Source organism: Thamnophis elegans, chromosome 10, assembly GCF_009769535.1.
Source record: "Thamnophis elegans isolate rThaEle1 chromosome 10, rThaEle1.pri, whole genome shotgun sequence".
NCBI lineage: Eukaryota > Metazoa > Chordata > Lepidosauria > Squamata > Colubridae > Thamnophis > Thamnophis elegans.
Window position 1 is genome coordinate 38,014,490 of NC_045550.1, and position 27,606 is coordinate 38,042,095.

The 27,606-nt window shown below is 37.0% G+C and overlaps 1 protein-coding gene across 1 annotated transcript in view; it reads left to right on the top strand.

The window, feature by feature from the left end:
- Positions 1–27,606, top strand: part of ACSL3 (acyl-CoA synthetase long chain family member 3) — a 56,474-nt gene that overhangs the window by 10,515 nt on the left and 18,353 nt on the right. Inside the window, 8 exon segments of the mRNA XM_032225990.1 lie at positions 10,118–10,215; positions 11,129–11,229; positions 14,917–15,345; positions 18,316–18,493; positions 22,640–22,749; positions 24,210–24,348; positions 26,842–26,995; positions 27,423–27,546. Coding sequence (XP_032081881.1) covers positions 14,986–15,345; positions 18,316–18,493; positions 22,640–22,749; positions 24,210–24,348; positions 26,842–26,995; positions 27,423–27,546 — 1,065 coding nt within the window. The 5' untranslated portion in view covers positions 10,118–10,215; positions 11,129–11,229; positions 14,917–14,985.

Sequence of the window (27,606 nt, forward strand, 5' to 3'; positions counted from 1 at the left end):
GAGGCTTCATGAGCTTCCCTGAAGCCTCCGGAGCGCAAAAAACTGGCCCTATGGGCAAACCGGAAGTTCAAGAACGGACTTCCGGTTTGCTCGGAGGGTTGTTTTGACTGCTCTGCAGGTCCCTGAAGCCTCCAGAGGGCTTCGGGGCGGGGGGCTGTTTTCACCCTTCCCAGGCTCCTATAAAGCCTCTGGAGCCTGGGGAGTGCAAAAAAAGCATGGAAAAAATGGGGGAGCGCCTGTAGTGCATGCATGCACACTGGGGGGTCGTGCATTGCATTATGGGTGTGGCATGCCCGCACACGACCCCCCCTGCTCTCCCCCACCTATGGCACGTGATCCAAAAAAAGTTCTCCATCGCTGGTATAGGGTTTCCTGCCTAGGCAAGGGGTTAGACTAGAAGACCTCCAAGGTTCCTTCCAACTCTGCTATTGTATTGTATTGCATTTCCTTTCTCATGCAAGAAGCTTCTTCAGTTTTGAGAACTGAAATGAACCTTTTGAAAAGCATCCTTGGGACAACTCTGACCTGGATGAATGAGAATCTCCATAGATATATTCTAAGGACTGTTGTCTTTGTGTTAAGATTTATAAAATAGTTAGGCTTTAGGTTCAGTATCTGTGCTCCCTGTGAGGAATCTGGTTCATTTATTACATTTATCCTCAGTGACAGTCTCTGGTCATGGCATTTAAAAAAAATACTGTATATAAAGCAAAACAAATCCATGTGGGAGTAAAAATTTAAAGCTGCTAATGTAGTTTTCTTCTTCCTTATGGTTTTGGGTATGTGGAGTTTAAAGAATTAGAGGACCACACCTATACTACAGAGAGATATAAGAAAATATCTGATAGTATAGGGAGAAGTGTAAGAGGGAAGAGTAGTCAAATCAAAACTGAATGAAAAAACAATTGGATGTGTGGAAAAGATGGAAAAGTTTGGTAGGATGAGACTATGAAACTGACATAATTGGAGTAAGAAGCAGCAGAGACTAACAGTCTTCCAAGCCTTTCAAAGAGAGCAGATTAGCTACAAACCAGCCAGTAGCCAGTAATTGTTTTCTAGTGTGATTTCTGATGCTTCTGACTCCTCTTGAGTGCAGCTTATTCATTGGTAGCTTTTTACTATGCATTGTTGGAAGTCTGAGAAAAATACAATTGGTCAGTAGTTTGTCTGGTATTGGAATGTAAACTGATCTTTCTGAGTCCTTTTTGAGAGCTTTATTTTTCAAATTGCACACAGCGCTTTTAACTAGATCAGGGGTGTCAAACTTGTATTGTCATGGCATTGTTACATGATGTATTGTGACTTTTCCCCCCTTGCTAAATCAGGCGTGGGTGTGGCCAGTGTGTGACGCATCCAGCCTGCAGGTGGTGAATTTGACAGCCCTGAGCTAGATCATTGGTAAAATGGTAAAGAGTTCTGCCAGAGTTTTATCAGCTTCTGCAGCTTTATTGTTAGCTATATTTTGGAAATCCAATTAACTTAATTTTCAAGGTTGGTTGGCTCTAATTCAGTGATTAAACTTTCATACCTCTCATTGATTTTTGGCATTTTTTGTACAATTCTATTATTTGTATTCTCTCTTCTTTGTATAGATAATCTTCATTTAATGATCACAGCTGGTGTCAACAATTGGGTTGTTAAGCAAAGCAGTTACTAAGTGAAACTGTCACTCTGTTTATCTTATTTCAGCTTTGCTTTGCAGACTTGTGAAGATTGTAAATGCAATGGTCATAGAGTCACTGTTTTTCATCACTGTCCTAATTTGGAATAGTTGATAAATGTGGCAGTCACGAAATGAGTACTACCTGTATTTTCTTTCTCCAGTATATATCACATTTCTCCCTCAGTGTCTTTGCATTATTTATATAAATATGACTCTGCCTTTTCCGGCTGTTTTCTGGAACCCAGTTTAGTTGAGCAATTTTATCTATCTCTTGTTTTATTTTCTGCCTTCTGTCAGCTATTTTTCAGTCCCAGGCTAGGTCATCTTCTTTTGGTTTTCTTTTTCCATCTGGGGATATATAGTTAGCGACATGTTCAGTATAACTTGCTTAATAATCTACCATTTTAAGTGTTTTATTATTTTAAATAATACAGCATCAAAGAATTACATCAATTATGCATAGCAGATCACATTAAAGTTAAAAGGGGGCATTTGAGCTGTCAAGTACAGTTATCTGCTTAGTGTTGAAAATCAACTAAAGCATCCACGTCATGTTTTATCCAGCCTCTGCTAAGAAATCCACCAGTCTCTGGTATTTGGTTCCATTTGTAAAACTGGTCTTACTGTTTTTCCAACAGTCCAAATCTGCTCCCTGTTAGTTAAACCCATTATGTCCTGTACTCCGAGATGATAGAAAACAGGTTTTAGCTTTCTCTGTGATGCCTTCAGTCTTTCTTCTCAAACTTGCACATTCTTTGTATCTTCACTTATTGCTTTCCTAAATTTGATTATTGATTGTTGCTGTTTTCTATACCTATTCCATTTTAAAAAACATTTCTATGGATTGGTGCCAAAAACGGAATATTCCTGGGTTGGATGCATTATGAGATGAAATATTTTTAAAACTATACTTGAAAACATTTTTTTTTCTTTCATGCAAAATCAACCTGATGCTGATTCATATTTAATTAGTGATAAATAACTGTTTCAAACTCTCTTTCACAAGTATTGCTGTCAAGGCGGATATTCTCTATCTTATAAATAAATTTATTTTTTTCCTCACTAAAAGTCTTCATAGTTACTGTATCTTTTTTACATTTCATTCTGTTATTGTTTCCCCATTTCTCTAACCTATCAAGAATGTTTTTTTACTTTGAAATATTATTTCACTGAGTTTATGTCATCTGCAAATTTGATAGATTAGAATTTAAGATACCTCATTATTTTGTTTTTAACAAAAGTTTAAGAATACAGGCCTTTAAAAAAACTGGAATAACATATGCCTTCCTTCAATCATTTGATACTACATTTCCTCTCTGGGATTTCTCAAGCATGATAGATAACAATTATTTGGCCAAACTATGAGCAACTTCCTGTAATACTCCATAATTCAATTTTCTGGCTTCAAAAAATTAAACAAATTCAAAGTAAATAGAAATTCCATGGCTATAATTCTTTCAGTCTCAAGTTTCAATTCTGCTTCCTCAGTTTTTCAGAATTGATTGTTGGAATTGTATCTTTTTTTTAAAAAACAACAACAAGTTGATCCTGTAAAGAAAATTAGAGTTATTCAGTTACTACACACTTATTACTTTTCAGGTTATTTTCAAAATAAACTGAAAAATAACAGATTATTAACTGTTCCATGAAAATGTCAATAAACACTAATCAGTTTATTTTGGATACATCTGAAGAAGTGTTTTCCTTTTTCTTTTTATCCTTTGACATTCTCTGATCTTTAGCTATTCTAGCATCTCTATAATTTAGGATTATGGTACTATTCCTTGCTGACCTATCTTATTTCTTATCTCCTACTCTGTTTCCCAGAAAATAAGAGCTCCCCGGATAATAAGCCCAATCAGGCTTTTGAGCACACATGCTAAAATAAGCCCTCCCTTGAAAATAAGCCCTTCCCGAAAATATTGCAACACAGCAGCAGCCATTAGGTGCCCATGCTTGCCACGTCCTGCACCTCAAAAAATAATAAGACCTCCCTGAAAACAAGGCCAACTGCTTATTTCAGGGGTCAAAAGAAAGACGGTATATGCATGTTGTTTTTAGACCTTTATTCATTTTGGATTGTTTGTTATCCTTTCCCCCTTCTTTGGTACTCTTTTTGCTATTGCGTTTTTAATATCTCTTTTTTAAAGGAACTCCCCTGAATCTCAAACTCTTTTCTCATAAGCTTCTCCTGCCATAGAATTACTTTTGCTCTGCATATACAAAGTGAACTATACTTATGTCCTGTTTTCATTCAAGTGTATTCTAGCATTGTATGGTTATTATAAAGTTATGGATAGCTATCTTCTTCCATTGTCTGAAAATAATCAGCAAAAAAATCTGCCAGAAAAACTGCCATTCATGATATAGTTTGTAGGAAGACAGCTGTTGTTAGTTTATGACAGCAAAAAGCAGAGGAATATTACAGTATTTTTTCCAACTAAGAATTTTATTAAAAGGTAAACATTTTTGTCAGTTGAGAATGCGTTGAAACAGCTCATGGAAGCATTTGTCAATTGGTGCTACCGGATTCCTGATTGTTTTGCTTGGCAGATTTTGTGACACATCAATATAGGTCAGTGATGATGAACTTTTTTGGCACGTGTGCCATAAGGGGGGAGTACAGGGGCAGTCGTGCAAGGGCGTGCTGCACCCACAATGCAATGCATGATCCTTCCAGTGCGCATGCGCACAAGACAGGCGCTCCCCCCATTTTTCCATGCTTTTTTCACCCTCCCTAGGCTCCAGAGGCTTTATAGCCCCCGGAGCCTTCTGGAGGCTTCAGGGACCTTCAGGAGGCTTTCCTGACGCATCTGAAGGTCAAAAAACGACCCTATGAGCAAAGTGGAGAACTAAAAAGGACCCTATTCCAGAGGCTTCAGGGAAGCCTGAAGGTCCCTGAAGCCTCCAGAGGGCTTAAACCGATCCTCCAAGCAAACTGGAAATGACTTCCGGTTTGCTTGAAGGGTCCTTTTTAGTCCTCCAGAGGCTTCAGGGAAGCCTCCTGAAGGTCCCTGAAGCCTCCGAAGGGCTTAAAACAACCCTCCGAGCAAACCAGAAGTCCATTCCTGAACTTCCTGTTTGCTCATAGAACCGTTTTTTTGCACTCTGGATGCTTCAGGGAAGCTCCTGAAGCCTACGGAGGGCTTCTGGGGGGCGGGGAGGCTCTTTTTGCCTTCCCCAGGCTCCTATAAAGCCTCTGGAGCCTAGGGAGGGTGAAAAATGGTTTTAAAAAAGGCTGAACTCAGCTGGCCAGCTAACAGGGCAACGCCTCATGGACCCTGATAAGTGGCTCCGCTTGCCACATGTTGCACATGTGCCATAGGTTCGCCATCCAATCTTCAACTTATGTTTGTTTAGCAACTATTCAGAATTACGATAGCACTGATTGAAGAAAGTTAGGAACCCTTCTTGAATATATAATCATTGCAGCAACCCTGCAATTGTGATGAAAATTCAGGCATTTGGCATTTTGTCAATCCTTATGTCTGCCTCCAGAAGGCACACAAAAACAGGCAGGCTCTTGCATTGTTTATGAAGTCAACAGAAATTACATTTTTTGAGCTAATAGATCACATGACTTATGACTAAAATTTGGGCTCATTTGTGAGTTGTAAGTTGAGTACTACCTATATTGAGATAATCAAAAACATAAATCACTGTTACTACTTGAAGACTGGAAACCTCCACCCATATAGCCAACAGTATTGCTTTTACTTTTCATCTGCTCCTGATGTATTGTTCAAATGCATTTTTGTGCAAATATGTCTATTTTTAACATTAACTGGAACTCTTCTTCCCTCTTTCCCTGAAACTAAGATCTCTCCACATAGTAAGCCCTCCCCCAAAATATTGCAACACAGCAGCAGCTATGACCATCCTTGCTGCCTCCTGCACCTCAAAAATAATAAAACCTCACCGAAAATAAGGCCAAGTGCGGGGAAACACAGTTCTTCTTCTATTGCTTTGGTCTCTCTTAATAAATTGGAATACAATAGTTAAAGGATACAGTCATGTGAGTCATCCTGCTGTGGATTTCTCTTAAGTCACGTTTGCCTTTCTGTACTAAGATGTTAAGCTCATCTTTCTTATTTTCCAGACTGGAACCATTAGACCAGTGGTCCCCAACCTTTTTATCGCCGCGGACCAGTCAGCCTTTGATAATTTTACCGTGGCCCGCTGAGCGCACGCAGGGGTGGGGGGGCGTTGTTCGCGACCCTGCGCCCCTGCCTGCCCACCCCCTCCGCCCACAGGGCTCCCGTGAAGCGGTTCTGGGCACTAGCCCAGAGGGCGGTCATTGGTCGGCGTCCTTCAGAGGTGCGGGGAAAGGTGCATGAGCCTGTTCAGGGTGTCCAAGTTCCGGCACGCCGAGGCCAAAGTGGCCCGCAAGGAGGTGGGTTGGCGGGCGTGGTCGTCAGCCGTGCTTACCTCCGGATCGTCTCCCCGGTGAACCGCCGCCCCCACCTGCCGGGACGGGCGGCGGTTCCCTCCTCGCCCCCTCCCCACGGTGGGCTCCATGGGGAGGAAGGGAGCGGCTCTGCCCTCGGTCTCTCGGCGATCCCACTGAAGAGGAACGCCGGCGCTTCCGGAGGCCCGCCCGGCTGCCGGCTGAGCCGTGCTCGCGTGGGCGCCTCCCGAGACACGGTCAGACCTCGCCCAGGGGAGCCGCGGCCGCCCTCCTGGCTACTTCTTGGCCGCGGGGCAGCTCCGACGAGCCGAAGGGAAGTCGCCGGGACTGCATCCGGGGAAGCCTCGCCCTGCAAATTAGCCGGTCGGGGGGCGATCAAGGCGGCTTCCCCAAGAGCCCCTCGCTGCGATGAGGCTGGCTGGGCTGGGACCGTATGCCCGCTGCCAACGGGGCTGGGGCCGCTCGGCAGGTGCCTTGCCGCTTTCGCTGCAGCCGGAAAGTGGAGCTGCCGGGGTTCGCAGGCCAAGCAGCAGCGGGGGATGCGCCGAGCATCGCATGTGGCGAAGCCGGAGCCCTGGCTAGGGAGGGCGGGTTAGCCCTCCTCTCGGCGCCGGAAAAAGCTTCGAAGAGCCACTTCAAGCGGAGCCGCCTTGGCCGCTGAAGCTTCCGGCTGCAGAGGAAGCGCCCGAAGGGCTGTTTCTGCGAGGCTCCCGTTCTCTGCGTTGACGCCTGTTTTGTTCTCGGGGCTTCCGTTTCCCCGCAGTGGGGCCGCCTGGGACAGCGAACACCCGGCTTCCGCGGCCCGGTGCCAGGTACTCCACGGCCCGGCACCGGTCCGCGGACCGGGGGTTGGGGACCACTGCATTAGACAATGAAGGTCAGGGACTTAATAAGCAAATATTCTGTTTGTTTATTTTTACTGAATGTTTTAACAGTCTTCTTCCTAAATCTTTGTCTTAGGTCCTTGGTTCAGCCTTTTCATTTCAGTTCCCACAGAATTCAGTTTGAAGCCTTCCTGATCAAAGTCACTATGCTTCATTAAGTCATATCAATTCTTATGAGAACAACCCACTTTGGGCCAGTAATCTATTATTTTAAAAGTGTTCCAAGAAATAAAGACATCTTCAATTTAGTACCGTTTCCCAATACTCATTTGTAGGGAACTTTTAAAAAATCCCCAGTGAAATTCCTGTCAGCTCTCTTATTTATTTATTGTGTGAGCTTTCATTCAGGAAATTGCTGCCACTTGTTCCTTCTGTAGTCTCTGCAGTAGCTTCTGCAGCAGGAAGCATTCACTTGATCATTTTATGGTAATGAACATAAACCAAGTTAGAATATTCAACTGTAGCACTAAATATTTTTTTCAAGAGGGGTTCCTCCTCATTTTTTGGAATGTTAGAGTTCACATGCCTTTCTGTGAATATAGGTCTAAAATAGAAGTTTTTGTTTTCTTATTGAACTTGAAATGATATGGGTAGCTGAAACAACAGTTAAAGGGACACGGAAAAGCATATAATAAAGCCAGCTTCTTCAGATATGAGAAGCACCAAAAAATTATACTTTTTATTATTACAATTAGTGTTTGTAAAGCTCTGTTATGAATCATGGCTGACTGAAGACATCTCTGAAAATGAGAGGAAGCAACTCACTGAAAAATGAAAGACCAATGAGTAGACTGGTCCATTGAATCTCCCTTGTTTCTCTGGAGAGAATTGGAGATAGCCCACGTGTGCTAATGACAGCTCTTCGGGAGGAAACCATAACCACAGAAACTTGAGGATTTAATATGTAATTGGCAGAAAGAAAAAAAATACTTAGGAAAGTTTTAAATAAATTGGGATATCAGAGAGATTTGGAATATTGGTGATTTTTGCTAAAAGGTTTGAAAAACATGAATGTAATTAAATAATATAAAGCAAGTATATAATATATTTGTGGGAAATAATTGAAACAGATCTAAACTGTATCAGAAACTGATACAGGTTGCAAATGGACACTAGAGGGAAAATGCAGTGATTAGAATGCAGTACTACAGGCTACTTCTTCTGACTGCCGGCTGTCTGCAATTTGGCAGATCAAATCTCACCAGGCTCAAGGTTGATTCAGTCTTCTATCCTTTCTAGGTGGGTAAAATGAAGACCCAGAGTGTTGGGGGCAATATGCTGACTATTTAAACCGCTTATAGAGGGCTGTACTGTGAAGTGCTATATAAGTCTAAGTGCTATTGCTAAAAGTTCAGGCAAAAAGACTTGAAATGGCTAAACCAGTTACAACTTTTTCGTATCTTGATGTTTTTTCCTTTGAAAAATAGACTAAAATATTAGTAACTAATAATGTAGAGAGAATCGAAATTTCAGAGAATAAATTTTTAGAAGATGATGGGAAAAACTTTTATCTCGCATAGATATTATAGAGTTTGAAGGCATGGAAGACAATAAAATTGAGATTACCAAAATGGGAATTCAAAAGACAAATTAAGAAAAGGATCTGGACATGGAACAGCTTCAAGAATAAATTCTGAACAATGTCTCTCTATGGAATTTATAAAGTAGTCTTTGAAGACTCATTTAAATGCTAAAGGGTGATGAAAGATCCTGTGATGCCATAGGAATGATTTAATAATTGAGATTGTACAGAACAAAAGAAAGAATATGAAGTTGGACTATTTGACGTGGGATAAACTTCAATATTTTTGATATTTGGGGAACTTGTAATGGACTTTTTGCTGAACTAAGACTGAAAAATGAGAATTTCTAAACTGCATATAGATAAAAGTTAAGTTGTGGGAGAAGAGTTTTTTATTTGTAACTTTAAAAATGGTTGAAAACTGATTATATTAGTTTATGGTTGGGATGATGAAGGTTCATAGCCACTTTATTAGTGTTTTGTTTTTCCTTTTTCTTTTGTTTTCCTTTTTCTGCAGGTTCTGAACTTTTGTTTTTCTTTTTGTATTGTATTAGTTTTATTTTGAGCTAAACTGAGAACTAGATCTGATCTCTGGAATCTTTTTAGTTGTGTTTTAGGATTGAGGGAGAGGGAAAGATTTTACTAGAACTCTAGCTGCTCCTTTCATCAAATGGGACCTTGCAGCTTCAGTTTCAGAACATTCTCAATGATTATGTAGGTTTAACATGCTTAAAATCTTATACCTGCCACCTTCCAAACTGCAAACAATTATGTACAATTTTACTGTGAATAGGACATTTTTTTCCTCCTTGTAAATTCTTTCAGTTATATGGGTTATCTACTAATATCATTTTACCTGTGGTAATTGCAACCCCTTTATCTGTGGGCTGAAAATCAGTGTATCCCCTGATTTTGGTGTTTGTTCCAAGAATTCATTAACTTGATAATAGTGTCATAACTTGTTTAATTATTAAAGTTAATTTTAAAATTTTCATATAAACTTCTCTACTGTGCTTGTTGCCATATTTTTGGGAGTATAAGATGGACCAAGGTTTTGAAGAGGCAAATTTAAAAAAAAACTTTTTTCCATTTCCATAAAACAGCTCATTTTTCACGAAAACGGACCCGTTTCCCCCCCCCAAAAGGGTATGAATAGCCCTTAGGTGGCTTGTAGAGTGCTCCGGGGGGGGTGGAGGGGCCAAAAACGAGCAAAAAACAGCCCTTTTTGTCCAAAAACAAGGGATGGATAGCCTTTAGGAAGGTTATAGAGTGCTCCTGGGGGCTGGGTGGGGGGCAAAATTGAGCAAAAAATGGCCCATTTTTGTTCATTTCTGCCCTCCCCAGCCCCCAGGAGCTCTCTGAAAGCCTACAAGTTATGCATGGCCATTTTGGTGAAGGGGCAGGGTTTCAGGAGGCCAAAAATGCTGTATTCAGTGTATAAGACGCACCCAGATTTTCAGCCTTTTGAGGAAAAAAGGTGCATCTTATACTCTGAAAAATACAGTAGTTATAGCCAGGTAAATGAATGTGAAGTAATTAGAGTGTTAAGAAAACTTTGTAGATATCATTTTGTATCAATTTAGGTAAAAATTTTATTTCTGTTATTAGTTGTTTATTTCATTTTCATTTTTTATTTTTAGGTTTGCTCAGTCAGTATTTGAACAAACCAAGTGAGGCTGAAGTATCTGGAAATTGTTTCCCTATTGATACCAATCATAACAATGACAAGTCATTTAAGGTTTGTGTTGACCCCTTGTGCTTTCTTTTAGGTTAATTTATCTTCATCAGGTTATCCAGTGAAAAAATGAACACATTTATTTATTTGATTTATGTAGTCATCTATCTCAACAAGTGATTGCAGGGTACATCATAAAATATAGAAACAATTACAACACAATAAATATATATGGCACCAAGTAAAACTATTACTATGGATGGTAATACAGCTAGGAACACACTTGGAATCTCAGGCCTGGGCACATAAGCTAGATTTACAACTAAAGAAAGATTGGGATTGTTATTTTTTCTGTTTCTTAGTTAACAAAATACATATTTGAAAGTAATAAAGGTCATGCCTGCTGTTTAATAGTGTATACAAATAGCAATAAATCAAGATGGGAAGCATTTGGGAATGCAAGCAGATAATCCAGAATGGTACCACATTCAACTTCATAGCAGAGAATATCCAGAATTCTCTTCCAGATTCCCTTTCCAAATAGGAAGGTGTGCACATTAAAAAGTCTTCTCAGCTGCTCATACTCCAGAGCAGTTCCCTTGTTAAAATGGTTGCCTCCTTGCCAATATTTAGGAAGACCAGTAAATTAATTTAAATTTAAAAACCTGAGACAGGGGGAAAAAGAGACCCTTTGCCTAGCTCTCTAAAGACAACATCGTAAGTGCTTAACATGTCTTTCTGAAAATGGTAATCTGCTACTTGGAGGCTGGGTATGTATGTGAGAATATGCTACTTATAAGAAAACCCATTCCCAAATAACTACAATTTTTATAATGGTCTTAAGACCGTTTCTTAACCTACTTTTATGCTATCAGTTATTTATGAAGAGCGAGCAGTCATTTTTCATCAGTTGAATGTATTTCTATATATTCATTGTCAATTACTAATTTGCACTATTTTTTTCACTCTCTTGCAGATATCACAGTAAACATTAATGCAAGTTCTAATGAAATTAACCAAGGTTTAAAGGATACATGATATAACAATATGGCTTAATAAGCATGGTGAACAAGTAAGGTGTGGTGTTTTTTGTGATTAATATAATTTCTCAAAAATGAAAAGTTTTTCTGGCTTAATACAAGAAGTTGTTTGTGGATCTATGTTCCTGAGAAGGCATATTTATTTTATTCATATTTTTAAACTTCCCTTAACTTTATGGTCGCCATCTGTTCAGTTGGTAAAAATGTTTGTGTATGCGTGCATATAACATCCTAACACATTTTAAGACAATTATAATTACATTACAACATATATTCTGACATATATAATGATGTAGCTGTCAGGGTTCCAAAAAGCATCCAAAAGTAAATCAGAGTCCGAGGCAAAAGATTCCCCAAAGTTCTAATTTATTATGAGAGCCATGTTGGTACATCTGAGAAAACCCGAATCTGAAAGCTTCTAGGTTTTCCCACCCAGTTGAAAGTTCAAGATTCTGCCCCCACACCCACACCATCACACGGTCCATTCTTCCACCGACATGTTGGCAGTTTCCACCCATCCAGTTCCGGCCAGGTGCAGAGACAGAGGATGACCTTGGCTTTCTAGAAAGAATGTTGTTATGGCTACATATCACCTAACTCTGTATAATCCTCCCCCCGCCCATTTTCCCACAATAGAAAATAATAGAAAGTGTGGCAGGCCTGAAGTCCAAAAGAAAAGATGGCTTGCAGACCTGACAGTAGTTTAGTAATTTATCTAAATTAGAGATCACCATCATGTTTGAAAATACACTGAATCTGTCACAAATTTGAGTAATTATGTCTTTTGACTTTTTAAACAAGAATTGAATTTTGTGTAGCATATATTATGGACAGATAACTAGGTGTAATAAGAAAAAAGCAAGATTTTTTTCTTGCTTTAATCAGGATAGACCCAGGCAGTAATTTGTTCAGGATTCAGGTGAACCTGACAATGTAATTTGTACATTATGCTAAGCTATGGTTTGCTTACTATTGGATTAATAACACTAGGTGATTTCACACAATATATTAGGACACTGTCTGGTTTATATGTTTTGTCTTACTATTTTGCATGAGCCCAACCTCTGTGATTCATTCAATAAAACAATGATGATTGGTTAAACAATAAATGAATTACTTTTTGTATTCCAATCTGCCGAATCTGATATACAGTTCTTGTATTTCTGGTAACATGAATGGAGAAAAAAACTAAGAAACTTAAGAAAATGTCAGGGGGGTGGGGGTTGAGAAAAAAAACCCAATTCAGTAAAAAATACAGTTGCTTTGTATATGAGGATTAGAAACTTTTTTCATTATTTACATTAAGAAAATTTATATAAATGTAATTGATGAAGAAAAAATTATATATTCACTACACACACACTACATACATACATACATACATGCATGCACGCATACATACATACGTACACACATACACACGTACACACACACACACACACACACTGGGGCAAAAAAGTATTTAGTCAGCCACCAATTGTACAAGTTCTCACACTTAAAAAGATGAGAGAGGCCTGTAATTGATATCATAGGTAGACCTCAACTATGAGAGACAAAATGAGAAAACAAATCCAGACAATCACATTGTCTGATTTGGAAAGAATGTTTTTGGAAATTATGGTGGAAAATAAGTATTTGGTTACCTACAAACAAGCAAGATTTCTGGCTCTCACAAACCTGTAACTTCTTCTTTAAGAGGCTCCTCTGTCCTCCACTCATTACCTGTATTAATGTTAGCAGTATAAAAGACACCTGTCCACAACCTCAAACAGTCACACTCCAAACTCCACTATGATGAAGACCAAAGAGCTGTTGAAGGACACCAGAAACAAAATTGTAGACCTGTACCAGGCTGGGAAGACTGAATAATAATTAGAAAATGGAAGACATACAAGACCACTGATAATCTCCCTCGATCTGGGGCTCCACATAAGATCTCACCCCGTGGGGTCAAAATGATCATAAGAACGGTGAGCAAAAAACCCAGAATCACATGGGGGACCTAGTGAATGACCTGCAGAGAACTGGGACCAATGTAACAAAGGCTACCATCAGTAACACACTGCACCACCAGGGACTCAGATCCTGCAGTGCCAGACGTGTCCCTCTGCTTAAGCCAGTACATGTCCGGGCCCGTGTGAACTTTGCTAGAGAGCATTTGGATGATCCAGAAGAGGATTGGGAGAATGTCATATGGTCAGGTGAAACCAAAGTAGAATAGTTTGATGGAAATACAACTTGTCGTGTTTGGAGGAGAGAGAATGCTGAGTTGCATCCAAAGAACATCATACCTACTGTGAAGCACGGGGGTGGCAACATCATGCTTTGGGGCTATTTCTCTGCAAAGGGACCAGGATGACTAATCCATGTACAGGAAAGAATGAATGGGGCCATGTATTGTGAGATTTTGAGTGCAAACCTCCTTCCATCAGCAAAGGCATTGAAGATGAAACGTGGCTGGGTCTTTCAGCATAACAATGATCTCAAACACACCGCCCGGGCAATGAAGGAATGGCTTCGTAAGAAGCATTTCAAGGTCCTGGAGTGGCCTAGCCAGTCTCCATATCTCAACCCCATAGAAAACCTTTGGAGGGAGTTGAAAGTCCGTGTTGCCCAGTGACAGCCCCAAAACATCACTGCTCTAGAGGAGATCTGCATGGAGGAATGGGCCAGCATACCAGCAACAGTGTGTGCCAACCTTGTGAAGACTTACAGAAAACGTTTGACCTCTGTCATTGCCAACAAAGGATATATAACGAAGTATTGAGATGAACTTTTGATATTGACCAAATACTTATTTTCCACCATAATTTGCAAAAAAAAATTCTTTCCAAATCAGACAATGTGATTGTCTGGATTTGTTTTCTCATTTTGTCTCTCATACTTGAAGTCTACCTATGATGTCAATTACAGGCCTCTCTCATCTTTTTAAGTGGGAGAACTTGTACAATTGGTGGCTGACTAAATACTTTTTTGCCCCAGTGTGTGTGTGTGTGTGAGAGCGCGTGTGTGCGTGCGCACACACACATGGTGGCTCAGTGGCTAAGACACTGAGCTTGTCAATCAGAAGGTCGGCAGTTCAGTGGTTCGTATCCCTAGTACCGCGTAAAGGAGTGAGCTCCCGTTACTTGTCCCACCTTCTGCCAACCTAGAAGTTCGAAAGCATGTAAAAAAGCAAGTAGAAAAATAGGAACCATCTTTGGTAGGAAGGTAACAGCGTTCCATGCGCCTTTGGCATTTAGTCATGTCGGCCACATGACCACGGAGAACATAGTAATACAAGTTAATTTCAAAAATAATAAACCAAATCATAATATAAGATCATTTAGTCCTTCCTTCCAAACAAATTTGGTCTTATTTGGAGCCTATGTGCTCATCTTACTTTGTCAGTTAATGGTTTCTAGTACCAAGTGAGAAGGAATATAAATGTGATGGTAGCAGGTAAGGATACTGCATAATCCCAAGTATCCAATTCATTCATAAATTGTAAACTAGTTTACAACTAGTACCAAACTTCTGAGGCTTAGTAAATATCTTCAATTCTCATATCTAATAATGGTTGAGATACTGGATATCAAACATTTTGGCTTAATTAAGTAAATATGGAATAAAATACAACAGCTTTGTCTTATCTTCCTTTTAATTGCACTTTATAAAAATATATTTGTCTTATTAAATCCTTACGGCTATTATTATTTGACATTATACTTTGTTCCTATTTCAGGTCTTCGTTGATTTTTATGTGATACATAGGACTTGTCAGGTTCTTCTGAATAACTTACAGTCTTCAAAGATGGATACAATGAAGTTAAAGCATGATATTAATCCTCTTCTTCTTCATATTATAAACTTTGCAGTTTTGGTATACACATTTTTAACTTTTATTCCATGGTATTTATTTTCTGGATCAAAATCTGTCATAACCAAATCAAATCAAATTAAAGCAAAACCAGTGAACAGCACACCTGGAAATGCATATAGATCTGTTAATAGTTTGCACTGCTTAGCATCTGTATTATATCCTGAATGCGATACCCTCGATAAAGCTTTCAGATATGCTCGAAATAAATTTAAGGACAAGAATCTCCTGGGGACAAGGGAAATATTACAAGAAGAAGATGAAATCCAACCATCTGGAAAAGTTTTTAAAAAGGTACATAGTGTCTATTTTTTATGAGAAAGAGGGAAATATTTATAATTTTATTCTCTATGACCTGGAAACTCATTATCCTGCAGTTCAACTTCATCCATGGGCCTGTTGAAACTCTAAAACAACTATAGAAGGTTATTGAGGCAGGATTAACCTTTGCCAAATCAATGCTGATTTTCCTTTATTCTTTGATTACCTTTCTACCAATTTCTGAAACAGATTTTAAATTGAGCAACCTGCAACTCCCTGCATTCCCACTGAACCCCTTTTTAAAAACTGATGTCACATTTCTTACCTCCAGTTTGTTTGCACTGAGACCAATTTGAGAAAGAAATATATATTTTGCTAACAGATCAGCATTTTCACTTTTGTGTTCTTTAATAATTCTTGGGTTTGTGTGATTTGGATTTGATGCTTTGTTACCTTTTGTGTGGACTCTCAAGATTAGAAATTAGATATATGAATTTCTTCTGAGATGCCCTATACAGAAACTAGCATAGGTGCATGTGTCTTAGAGAGTCCACAAAGCTGTACCCTCACTGGGGATTGCTGCTGAATATGTTTTTATAATGCCCCTGTATTCATCCCAGTGAAATTTTACTTTTAAACTGAGAGGTAACTAGGATGGTGTATCGTGTATGTTTGAGAACAATCCATCAACTATAGGGTTGGATGTGAGGCCTAGACTGGTTTGGAGAGCACTATGACAGATAGGCTGCCTAAGATGACTCCTGGCATTTTCAAACTCAAAATTGGTAGAGTCTCTCCAAAGAGAAACTTAAAGGTTGGAGTTTGCTATTAGCTCTTATTAACCAGTCTGATTTAAGGAAGAGTCTGAAAACTAGTGGAACCAGATCCACAAGAAAAAAAGAGTAAACAGAATTTAATGAAAGGGGCTCTGGCCCCCATAAAACCAGGACCTGTGCTAAATTGTGAGGTACCTTTTTGATGCAATTTGAAGCTGCAATGCTAACTCTTATAAACTTGGACTGGGCAGCAGCTTCTAACACATTAAAATGTGCAAATGTGGACACCATAAATAAACTGAGAAATAACTTTAGCAAGAAAAATCTTACAAGCTCTGAAAATAGGATGAGTTTCCCTTTGAATGGAAGTATTTTAAGACAGCCATATAAACAAGGGCACATTTTATTTGTTTTTCTTAATTATTTATTATACTGCCTTTATGTTTTACAAAACAAGGTGGAAAACATGCTTAATACTCTTTCCTCCTATTTTCTCCACAATAACAACCCTGTGAGGTGGCCTGGGCTGAGGCAGAATGACTGGAGCAAAGTCATCAAGCCGGGTTTGATGCCTAGGGTATTAAAAAGCCTACTGAGCAAGCACAAGTTAGTTATATAACTTATATTTTATAGTTAGTAGTTACAAGTTAGTTATAAAATAAGTTATAACTTATCACTTATAACTAACTATAAAACATAAGTTTTATAACTAACTTGTACTTGCTTTATGTTTAACTTACATTTTATAACTAAATTTAAAATTAATATTAACATTAATAAGTTAGAATAGATAAAAAATTAAGAAGTTAATACATAATAAAGTCTATGAAGGAATAAAAACATATTTTTCTGTAAGGAGGATAATAAAGTAGGCTTCAGATGTGCCTCATTAGGAAGAATTCTCCATATAAACATACTGTATGTTTATATATTATGCCCAGTTTATGATTCAATAGTGTTAAAATTGTGTTGAGAAATTTTAAAACAATGTGTTTCTGATATAGATTAAAAAGAAAGCTATCTGAATAAAATTGGACTTTGTGCCAATACATTGATCTGACAATAAATTTAAATCTTACTGCGAATAAGTTGTTTGTAAATGAATAATGCTGCTTAAATGATATTTAATTCAATTATTATTAATCTAAATGTTATAGCAAGTAGCACACACTAGAGGGCACAGTTTATCTCTTTATCCTTTTCAAAAACTTAAAAGAGTATATGGATTGCTGTTTTATATATGTGCATGCATGTATTAGATCAACATACTAAATACCGCATTTAAAAGCTGATTGGCTCCGTTATGCTAAGCTGCCTCTTTCTTAGTTGTTGTTCTGATACTAAAAGAGGAAGAATAAAGACAACAAGAGCTATGCCTGGATATAAAGCAGCAATGCAATTACCTTGTGCAATTGCTCCAGTAGCCTTAGTTTCTTTAGCTGGAAAAATAGATGCCAAAACAAGAAGTGGTTTAAAAATCAAATTTGTAATTAGTTTTTACATTTCAAATAACCTGTTTAAATCTTAAATATTAAACAATATTTTTAATTTTTAAATTACCTTTATTAATAATGCATGCTTTTTGATTTCTTTGAAACGGCAACATTGAAATGGAGAGGGTCATACAGTTTTTAGATTAAAAGAATCTGAACAGATAGCAAGATTTGAGATTTTCTGTATCTCTTATCTACTGAGGTGTAATATATCTTCTGAAAAAAACTGCACAGAGAACTGGCTGTGACTGGCTGCATGATAAGTTTAAACTATATACAATTGTATTATGTAAATCAAATAGAATTTATGGATCATATAGCTATAGTATGCTGGATTGTGTCAGTGAAGAGTGTGCTCACTTTTAGAAATGGACTATGGCAATGTTACTAAATATTTGCTGTTCTTAAGCAGTCCATATAGATAATAGATATCATTTTCATATTTCATAATTGGAAGGCAAAATATCTTATTAAAATATAAATAATGGTATGTCCAATTGATTACTGTTTTTTAAAATTATATGAACATTTTTAATTTTATAAGTTGCTTTCTGGTACATTTTCAACAAAGGTAAATTTTACCCCCTAGATTTAAATTCTGATAAAGAAGAAAAAACATGGGAGGATGACTAAAAGGCAAGAAGAGCACAGGGCACAGGATACATAATTACAGAACATATTTGTATGTGTCTTTGTATGTAGTTTCTATATTTAAAATGTTTATAAAATTTCAGGTGATACTTGGAGAATATAATTGGCTATCATATGATGATGTTTTTAAAAAAGCTAAAGCATTTGGTGATGGATTAATAATGTTAGGCCAACAACCAAAGACCAATATTGCCATCTTCTGTGAAACTAGAGCAGAATGGATGATTGTAGCACAAGCTTGCTTCATGAACAACTTCCAACGTAAGTATGTGTACAGTATCAGTCTTTGGTGTTTTTCTTCTGTGCCTCTGTGCGTATGCTCGTTTAACTTAATTATCCCGGCATTCAAAGAGAATCTACAATTTGGAGAAATACTCATCTAGGAATTGTGGAAACTGCAGTTCAAACCTACTTAGATTACCACAGAAGGGTTGGCCTGTCATCTTTCTGGAATGCCATTCTCTTTTTCAGGGTCCTACCTGGTTTAAGACTGCAGTCTTCTGCCCACTTCTGTAGTAATAATATTTACTAAATCCCAATTACTTTGGAATAAGGATACAATATAGTAATTTGACTGTGATATAGTAGTTTGCTTTAATGGTGAAAGATACTGAGCTACATGCTGAGAGATCTTCCTTTTAAAGCCCAGGAGTCAGCTGAGTGATTTTGGGCTAGTTTTTCTCTCAGCCAAAATAATTGCCGAAACAACTGTGTGTATTTGTTTGTTACTCACCTGGAGACAATACTGAGTCAAAAACATACATAAATGTATAATTTGCCTGTAGTAAATTATCAACTCTGGACATGGTATTTTAATTTGTTTATTAAGGCCCTTATAATCTTGAAGCTTGTAGTTCCTACATGATATCGGACCTGGGTACTTGAGAGACCGCCTCCTGCCAATTACCTCCCTACGACCGATCAGATCCCACAGATTAGGCCTCCTCCGAATTCCATCCGCCAGCCAGTGCCGACTGGCAAATCCCCGGGGGAGGGCCTTCTCTGTGGCTGCTCCGGCCCTCTGGAACGATCTCCCCGTGGAGATCCGGACCCTCACCACCCTCCAGGCTTTTCGCAAAGCCACGAAGATCTGGTTGTTCTGGCAGGCCTGGGGCTGAAGAATTTCCAGCCCCACTTGAAATGTTGTGACTGCTGTTGTTTTTACTTTGTCTGTCTTTTGTCTTATTTGTATCCCCTCCCCCCTTTTGGTTGTTAGCCACCCCAAGTCCCTCGGGAGTGGGGCGGCATACAAATTAAATAAACTAAACTAAACTAGTTCCAGCTGTGGTTTAATTAAGTAAACTGATTTAATCTAGCAAAAAATTGGGCTTTTTACATGTTGAATTAAAGAAGAATAAGGTAGTTTGATTGTAATGTGGCTTAGTACAGAATAACATCCTCATCCACAGTAATATTTTTGCGGTAGAACTCCATCTAAACAGGTCAGTTGTGAAGTATGGACAGAAATTAATTTGTAAACTTTAATCTCAAACAGAGGAGAAAAAGACTTGTTTATACTAACCTGTTACAGATAGAATGAATAAACATGGGCTTATTCTGTATAAAGTCTGATATGTGCTCCCATCTTCCTCTTCTTATATGTGAATAAACAAAATACTTAGTTTCTTTAGAATTTTTATTCAAGAGAGAGAACTGAAGTTATGTCAGCCCTCCCAGATAAACCAGACAAGAAATGTAAATAGATAAACTAATTCTACTTTATTGTAAGGTTAATTAACAGAATCTTGGAAGTCTGAAAGTATAAACTTCCCACCTCTACCTATAACTGCTTGATCTGTCAGGGTAGGTCCTTCCTAAATTTCTTTCTCTGACCCTTAAATTGTTTCGTAGGCAGCGTTGATCTTATTCCCAAGGTCATCCACAAATTCCATTACAAGTTAGGAATTGAAACATATAAATTAATTCCTTTATTTGAAAATTAATATTGTATTTGAACAACCCTAGTATATATACATTGCAGACTCTAGAGTGAGTTACATTGGAAGTTACTGTGTTGAATCAATGTCAGCTATAAAGAAAATCCTCAAGAGACTTAATAAGGAAATGACAGCTAAGAAAGAAATCAAAGTATTTTAATAATATTATATATTTCTTAAGAGGAAATTTGGCAAGCTTGTCTTCAATAAATGTAACTTTTCAAAAAGAGGATTCTGTTTACAGTGTGATAATGTAATGAAACAATGAAACATCTGGTATAGAAATGTTTGCAATTATGATTTTAATAGGATAACAAGAGAGATAGTATTTAACTGGACATTTGAAGTTCCTGAGACGTGCTTCAGCTCACAGCATGACGCAGCATTTGATGATCCCAAATTAATGAACTTGGCTGACTTACTTGCTGGCAGATGGAAGCATTGCCGTACACTTTTCACGTAGACATCTTTTTAAAGTCAGAGTTGACCAGTGAAATACAATGAATTAAAACTTATTTAAGTTTGCACAATAAATTTACTTGCTATTACAATGTTTGTTAGTTGCTAATTTTTAAAATCCTACCTTATTTTTAGCATAAAATAGCACAAAATAGTATCATTTTTAAACCTATCTTGATATTTTGAGAGAATTATGTACGCATTGGTACTGAAAAAGCTCTGATCCCGGGTGATCCCAAATCCAACCCTGATTGGATCCTGGTACTGAATTTTGTTTGAGAATTGTGTTAGTGTACAATTTGTTTTATTATAGTGTAGTTTGTTTTATTCATTTAAGATAGACAAAATGTCAAACCTTATAATAAATGGAAATATAGCATCCAGTCCCTCGATTCATTTCCTTTTTAAACATGTACAGTTTGTCATTCACTTATGACCATCATTTAGTGACCATTCAAAGTTACAATGGCACTGAAAAAAATGACTGACAACTGGCCATCATACTTAACAATTATTGCAGTGTTCCCATGGTTGTGTACTCATCATCTGGGCACATGGTAGTTGGTCTGTACCTATGCAACTACAGTGTCCTGCAGTGACATGATTACTATTTGTAGCATTCCAAGTTGGCTTCCGACAAGTAAAGTCAATGGCGATGCTGATAGAAGGTTGCAACTACCTCCTGTCGGCTTCCCCATTGATTTTGCAGTCACATAATATCTTACTTAATGATCATAGGTGGCTTTCTTTATGACCATGGTAAAAAAGATTTTAAAATTGGGTGTGGTCATGTGATGCCCTAGTTAATGACACACTGTGTAACCATGTTTTTTTTTGTCCTTATTGTGCTAGAAAGTTGAGGATTACATTTATTTACTCTTATAATTTCAAGATCGATAACTATTTGGTTGTTGACAGTCAACCTGACTATGTATTTTTGAAGCCAACTTTAGAGCAACATTGAGCATAATAATTATTTCTGTCACAACTGGGAGGCAACCTCAAGTACCTCTGTTCTGAGGCTATGCATTTCTTTTCTGTGATTTTTCTTTTTAACTTGAATCACTGTTAGAAAGCAACAAATATTAACCTAACAGGTATAGTTCCTTGTTACTTTTATTTTGACATGTGTGCATAAAAAGGCTTATGTGCAGTGCTAAGACCACATTCTTCAAAAATTTGGATTGCAACTGGTATAGCTTATCTTGCCTCTTGTTCCATAACTTCACTGGGCCATGGATTTGATGTTGTTATCTGATGATTATTTTTGATTCATTCATCACCATTTTTCAATATTTATACAGTTACTTAAGAGATTGGTTGTTGTTGTTTTTGTTATAGCTTGCTGAGAGCTGGCTAGGAAAGGCTTATGTTTCATAATAGGGGTCACTGGAATAAGCACAAGCAGCACATGGAAACTAACATTTTTGTAATTTCTCCTACCAAATTAAATGTGAATATGCTTTGCAACAATTTGGAATTATATTCTGTACAAAATACATCTTTTGTCCCAGCTCCTTGTTTCCAAGTAAATATTTTTATCATTACCCAAAACAAGTGACTTGAAAAACTACTCTTCTTCTAACATTCTGTATACCCATGTTCTTAGAGAATAAAGGAATGGTTGTCTGAAGATGACCTGCATTGGTAGTGCTATTGGCAAAGCAATTGATAGAGGAATAAGAAAGATAATAGTTTCCATCATTATAGTATTTGATTTATGTTTATAATTAAGCCAGAAACCAGAATCACTTAACAACCTTCTTACTAAGTGTAGCTGCAGAGATTCGTTTAACAACTGTGGCAAGAAAGCTGGGGCAGAATTCACTTAACTGTCTTCCTTAGAAATGTAAATTTTGGACTCAATTCCTGAATTTCTAAAATTTTTGCAATTGAAAATATTGAATTTAAATCACTGTTACACTTTGTATTTACACTGTGTCATACATGTTTGATATATTCTGAATATTTGCAATAGGAAATGTATTGTTTCTTTCCCCTTTATCACTAGTTGTCACACTTTATGCTACTCTGGGAGGTCCTGCAATAGTCCATGGATTAAATGAAACTGAGGTGACAACCATTATTACAAGCAAGGAACTGATAGAAACAAAATTGAAGGTAAATATAGCCTTCAGGTATATAAACTTCTTTTACCCCTTTAATATTGGGGAGGAAAATGTTACATATGGCTTATTAGGTGTTGGGTCAGAGTGTTTGTGAATTCTTTTGTTTTGTGTTTTTTTTATTGTTATATTGCTTTGTACTCCAGGTTGTTATGTTTTGTAAAACATCCAGAGTCTTCTGGAGTGTGAAGCCATAAAAATTAAATAATAATATAACATCTTTTCTTCTTTTCTGCTTTCTAGAGATTTTGTTTTCTTATAAAATAATACAAATACAAAAATATGGATGGCTCGTACGCAGGAAATGTTGATTAATAATTTCTGTGGTCCTTAAGTTAATGCTTAGATAATTCTGATATTTAGATGTGTTTATGTATCATTCTAAAGAATAATATAGTTATTTAGTTTTAATTTAGTGTGATGTGGAAACCCAACAGCAGCCTGTAAACTATATCTTATGGATTAACAGTTTATATGAATTCAGTCCATTGTGTGTGTTTTTTTAATATGTAGCATAGAGCAAACAAGGGCCTACTGAAATGCGTCAGCATAATCTTTTGCATTCCTAGAGGACTCAAGTATATTTACCTCTTTATAAAAGAGTCATTTCTGCTTGGTACAATGCAGTTTATATGAATGACACAGCATACTGTATCGTTCTTGATAGCCATTTCATGTTAACTAGGGCTGCACAGCATTTCAGAGTTGAAGGCAGAAAGGTGCTCTGCTATTGTTAGGACCTCTCTGCAACTCCTGAAATCTAATTCCATTTTTCCAGGGTTGTGCTGCAATTATAGAGGGCAGTTGTATGGTCCCTGGGAAAGATTCAGCTACTTTAAGAAGTGGCAAAGAGATAATGCATGAACAACTCTGTGTAGTCCAAAGCATCTTTTTGCCTTTGCGTCATAAGTGCCGCATAGACCTGATGTTCATAATATATATAACTTACATGCGAAGGAAGAGTGCAGGCAACTTTGAGCAGCTATCTTATAAATGCTGTGTTATACCCATTAATCATTCCTACAGTGTAAGCAACTTAAAATGGAAAGGAGGGAAAGGCTGGTAAATTTTAAAAATGACAAAATGGGTTATTATCTGTTTGTACCCACTGGAACAAAGCATGGAAAAATCATGTCATATCTGAGGATTTTTCCATAAAAGGACTGCTAACATCTTTTTTGAATATTAGCTTCATAGGCCAAAAATTTGATGCCCAGAATGTATCTTTGAATAATCTGCTATATATCAAAACAGATAATATGTTGCCAAGTGTTTGTAAAGATGTCTGTCAAAGAAGGGTGTCAGCAGTAGAATGCACCAAAGTGGATGTGAAGTAAATGTATATTTTAATGTCTGGTTACTTGATCTTAAGCTGATTATAGTTTAATTTAGCAGATTTTAAAAAGTCTATGCACTGTGAAGATACTAAGCACTATATGTGTTTCTTCTCTATAGTTCATTATTTCTCAGATTCCTCTACTACGTCACATTATTACTGTAGATGGCAAGCCAACATCATGGTCTGATTTTCCAAAAGGTGTTAGTATTCAAACGATGTCATCTGTTGAAGCTATTGGAGAAAAAACAGAAAATAGTACGTACTGTTAAATCAATTGATTTTTTTCCTTATGGTGATGGAATAGAAAAGGCAAACAGAGATTGAACAATTGAACGATTGAATGCTATCAATATTGGACAAGTAGGACCTGTTCTGACTATGTGTGTCCTTGGGAGAGGGAGGAACCAAGAGAGGATAATAATATGTTTAATATGAATATGTTTTAGGTTAAAGCTTCATTACAAGAGTGTATCCAAACAATCATATTTTTTTTAAAAAAAAATGTTATATCATGCCAATCCTTTAAAAGAAGATATCAGTTAAATTCAGTTCCTTGAACGGGGAGTGGAATGAATTCAGCTTCAGCAATAGGAGTGTTGACATCAGATTTCTTGAGCCTCCCTTCAGAAATTGATCCACAGATGTCTACCAGTGGAGGCCAAGATATATGATAACTTTGATCTGAAGAAAAATAGAGCGTACTTGGGGATACATGTAGCTTCTGTTAGCAGCTCCTTAAAGTATCTGTATCTTTTCTTAAGAACATGTGGCTAACACTTATTTATCAATCTCTACAAAATTGCAGTAAACCTAAAACAAAAGTGCTTACTTCTTTTTGTTGATTTCAGAGAGGAAAACTTAAAAGCACAAGAAAGAAATAATATAATATTTATTTTGAGTTTTAGCAAAAAAAAATCAAAGTAACATCCACATAGAAACAAAACTACAGAAAATTTTTTCTTAAGTGAAGACAATTAATTTTGCAATCTCAATCAGTACCATTAACTTAAATATCCATTAATTGTGGGAATCTATAAGTATTTCCATCTTTGTGCATACAAAGGTCTTGCTGCAGTTATCATATATTAAAACAAAATCTCATGTTTTTTCAATCTCTTATCCATTACACCTAAAAGAAATATCTATTGTACATTTATTTAAAAAATTCTCTGAATTAAAGTAGCAATAGCAATAGGACTTAAACTTATATACCGCTTCATAGTGCTTTACAGCCCACTATAAGCAGTTTACAAAGTCAGCATATTGCCCCCAACAATCTTATCAACCTAGGAAGGATGGAAAGCTGAGTCAACCTTAAGCCGGTGAAATTCGATCTGTCAAACTACTGGCAGCCGATGATCAGCAAAAGTAGCCTCCAGGATTGCAGTCTAACCACTGTGCCACTGTGGCGTACATACAGGATCCCAATAATTCTTAGCCTTCTTGTTACTTACTCTTGCAAACATGATAAAAGGTGTCTTCAGAGTTCTTACTTTTCCAGCATATCTTTGAGACGCCATTATACATCTTTGAAAATTTATCAGTTATTAAATATCAACTTTATCAGAGAAAAATGGGCCCCGTTTTCACTCGTTTTTGCCTTCCCCAGCCCCTAGGAGCACTCTACGGATCTCCCAAAATCTTTGCACACCTCATTTTTTTTTGCAAAAAAATGGGCCCATTTTTCACTTGTTTTTGCCCTTGCCAGCCCCCAGGAACACTACATGCCTCCCGAACCCTCTCTGCGCCTCGTTTTTTGCGAAAAATGGTCCCATTTTTTGCTTGTTCTTGCCCTTATCAGCCCCCAGGAGCACTTTGCAGGCCTCCCAAACTCTCTACGCATCCATTTTTGCATTTTTGTTTTGGAAGGCCAACAGTGAATGGCTGTATTCAGTGTATAAGACACACCCAGTTTTTCAGCCTCTTTTTTGGGGGAAAAAGGTGCATCATATTCTGAAAAATATGGTATATTCAAATTTTTTCCCATTTAATTAGTTTGCCGCTTTCAGTTATTTATAAAAATAACAAAGGTAGAATATAAATAAATACATAAATAAATAACATTCATTTTCAATAAAAGTTGATGTTTATTAACAATAACATGCTCATTAATTTGGGGATTTGGGGATTAGAATTGTCTATTATAGAAATATTGGATAATATTTATGTTCAATCAAAAGGTTAATTGATCTAAAGTACTGTATATTTTAACTATATATTAAAAGTTGGAAGTGATTTTCTCTTTTTTCTCTTTTCTTTTATACTTTGCATTTGGCTCTTTCTTATTTTTTCCTTTTAATTCCTTTTTCTTTTTGTTTATATTTTTTTCAGAAATTTAATAAAGTATATATTTTTAAAAAATATCATGAAAACATTTTTCATTCTAGTTTCAATGTGCTATTTCAAAAGGCAACTGGACTTTTTTCCCCTTGAAGATAATTCACTTCTCATCCAAGAAGCTTCTTCAGTTTTGACTAAAGATCTTCAAGAAAAAAAAAACACAAGGAAGTCAAGTTGCCTTTTGAAAAAGCATTTTTGGGACCACCGTGATCTACATGACTGAAATCTCCATAGGCATTTTTTTATATTAGTATGACTACTGAAAGTTTACAAGACTATGGATGTGTTGGCTGTTTCTTTGTCAAGAAAAGGAAATTGGTTATATTTATTTGAATGTGTATGCTTGGGGACAATTAAAAATGTTTTTATCTAATGAATGTTTATGTTTGTACCTTTCTTTTTGTAAAGCTTCTTTCAAACAGAAGTTGAAACCAGTATCATCAGACATTGCAGTTATTATGTATACAAGTGGTTCTACAGGAGTCCCAAAAGGTGTCATGATCTCTCATTATAATCTTATTTCTAGCATAACGGGGATGGCTGAAAGGATTCCAAATTTGGGGTATGTATTAATTTCACTTTAGGGGTTTAAATAGCGTTTATATTTCTTAACAATACTATAATAAATCATAACGCTTTCATTAAATCAAGGATAATATAAAGCTAAATAATAGAAGAAAATCTGACTGGAAAGAATGGTTTCTTTTCAGTTGTGCTAACTACTGTTACAAGGAATAGTGCAAGGAGGAAAAGCTACTAAATAGAACTGTAAACAATTTATATTGTTAAATGCATTTGGGCTTCATCCTTAGGAACATATGTGCTTTTCTTTATGCCATAAAATAATTTGCATCTTTTATCCATATTGTTATGCTTTCTTCTGTTTGTTTTCTTGATGCAGCAGTATGCCAAGATGTGTTTTAGAATATATTATTATTGTCTTAGCAATGAGTTGGCATAATTTGACAAATACCTTAATTTGTTTTCAGAGAGAAAGATACCTACATCGGCTACTTGCCCCTTGCTCATGTTTTAGAGTTAAGTGCTGAACTTGTTTGTTTGACCCATGGTTGCCGAATTGGTTATTCATCACCTCAAACTCTAAGTGATCAGGTAAGCTTTTTCAACACATAAACATCTCCAAATATGACATGATACATTTCACAGTATTTC